The sequence below is a fragment of the Geospiza fortis genome, unplaced genomic scaffold, assembly GCF_000277835.1.
Source record: "Geospiza fortis unplaced genomic scaffold, GeoFor_1.0 scaffold172, whole genome shotgun sequence".
NCBI lineage: Eukaryota > Metazoa > Chordata > Aves > Passeriformes > Thraupidae > Geospiza > Geospiza fortis.
In genome coordinates, this window is record NW_005054309.1 from 11,791,743 (window position 1) to 11,793,290 (window position 1,548).

General features: G+C 53.4%; 1 protein-coding gene across 2 annotated transcripts in view; it reads right to left on the minus strand.

Annotated features, from left to right (window-relative positions):
- SELENOT (selenoprotein T) overlaps positions 1-619 on the minus strand; it is a 5,012-nt gene extending 4,393 nt beyond the window's left edge. The window contains exon 1 of one of the 2 annotated variants that reach the window (XM_031055340.1): positions 384-619. In XM_031055340.1, the coding sequence (XP_030911200.1) occupies positions 384-457 (74 nt within the window). In that variant the 5' untranslated portion in view covers positions 458-619. The remainder of the gene's footprint in view (positions 1-383) is intronic. The other variant, XM_031055339.1, reaches the window with a different exon arrangement.
- Positions 620-1,548: the final 929 nt, after the last annotated feature.

A 1,548-nucleotide genomic window follows, 5' to 3' on the forward strand; every position in this document is an offset into this window, starting at 1 on the left:
TCCCTACCTCTGTGTCCTTAACCCATTACAGGCATTTGTCACTAAGTACATAAGCCTGAGCAACAAATTGAATTTATGTCCAGATACAGCATTAAGAAAAGCTAGGAAAATTCACTGTTTCAAAAACAAGTTATGTAATTTATTTTAGGTTAGCTATGACAGGCCTCATCATACAGATACACAGACAGTGATACTTGTATGGAAAACTAAGGCAGCTACCAGGAGGGCAGAAGATCACATACAAGAAAACCATACAAGCGTCCTTGTATGCAATCGCAGTAGAAAATCCCCTCAAGTTTACATTTTCGGTATTATTTCAGTGTAAGTGCATGTGTTTAGCAGTGGAAAGCAGACAGAGAGCACAGCATGAGGCACACGCTCACCTATAGATAGGTTGAGGAAGGTAGTTCTCCCCTTCGATTCGGATGTCTGGGTACCGCTGGCTGATGACCCGCATGTACTCCTCAAACACCCGCCTGTAGCCTCAGGAGACACTGAACACAGACAGCATGGTCACCACAGCTCCAGGGTTGTGCTGCTCAGTAGCACTCACCCTCCTCAGAACCCCATCAAGCTAAAATAGAACTCACATTTTTTATGGCACAGAGAAAACCTCATCTGCAGTGAAATTACACATCACAAATCCCAACAGGTAAGCCCTGGGTGTGACACTGATTTGCTCCACATCCCAGCACAGACACAGAGCTCTGGAAATACCCACTTAAGCATCAAATCACTCGCTTGCCCTGCAAAAATCTGTTAAGTTACGATTAATTTAGGAAGTCAATGTAAGCAATCCCTTGCTCTGTGCCGAAAAAAAAATCTTCACACAGAGCCGTCTGAATCCCTCTCTGGAACTGTCCAGACAGGCAATGTCGCTCCCAGCCATCTCTATGCGTCAGCACGACGTGGGAACTGCAGGAGTTAAATATTCCTAGCTGTCCTCTGCCTCGCCTTTCAGCAGCCGCCTCGATAAAACTGCAGTAAACCGCCTAAGACCCCGAACGCAGCACTTTCCGCAGGCGCTCAGCGGTGCCTCAAGGACCCGCAGGGCCCGCCCAGGCTCTGCTCCGGCCTCCACCTGGCCCTGCGCACCCCGACGGCCAGGCACCGTAGTGGCGAGCGCTCCGGGCTTCTGGAGTTTTCTCGCCGCCAAGAGGCTCCGTGCTGCTCCGGGGCTGCCCGAACCCTGCTCGGAGCTGCTGACACCATCGGCAACACCGCCACAATGGTGCAAAGGTGCCCGAACGCACCGACTGCAATACAGGCACTGCACCAAAACACATAACTACAGCCATTACTAAGACATCGGTTCCTCCCAAACGCTAGTCCCGCACCAGCACAACGCCATACACGGCATTAAAGGGCCCGAAAAGCGCGGTATTATGCCGAGCGGCCGTAGAGCGGGACCCACTGAAAGAGCCGCCGCCCGCGGCCCGGGGCCGCCTCCCACGCTCCAACAAGGCCGGGCGTCCCGACAGGTCGCCTGGGGCGAGGCGGCCCTTGGCCCTGCGGGAGGCCCCTCCACGGACACGAGCGAGCGAGGCC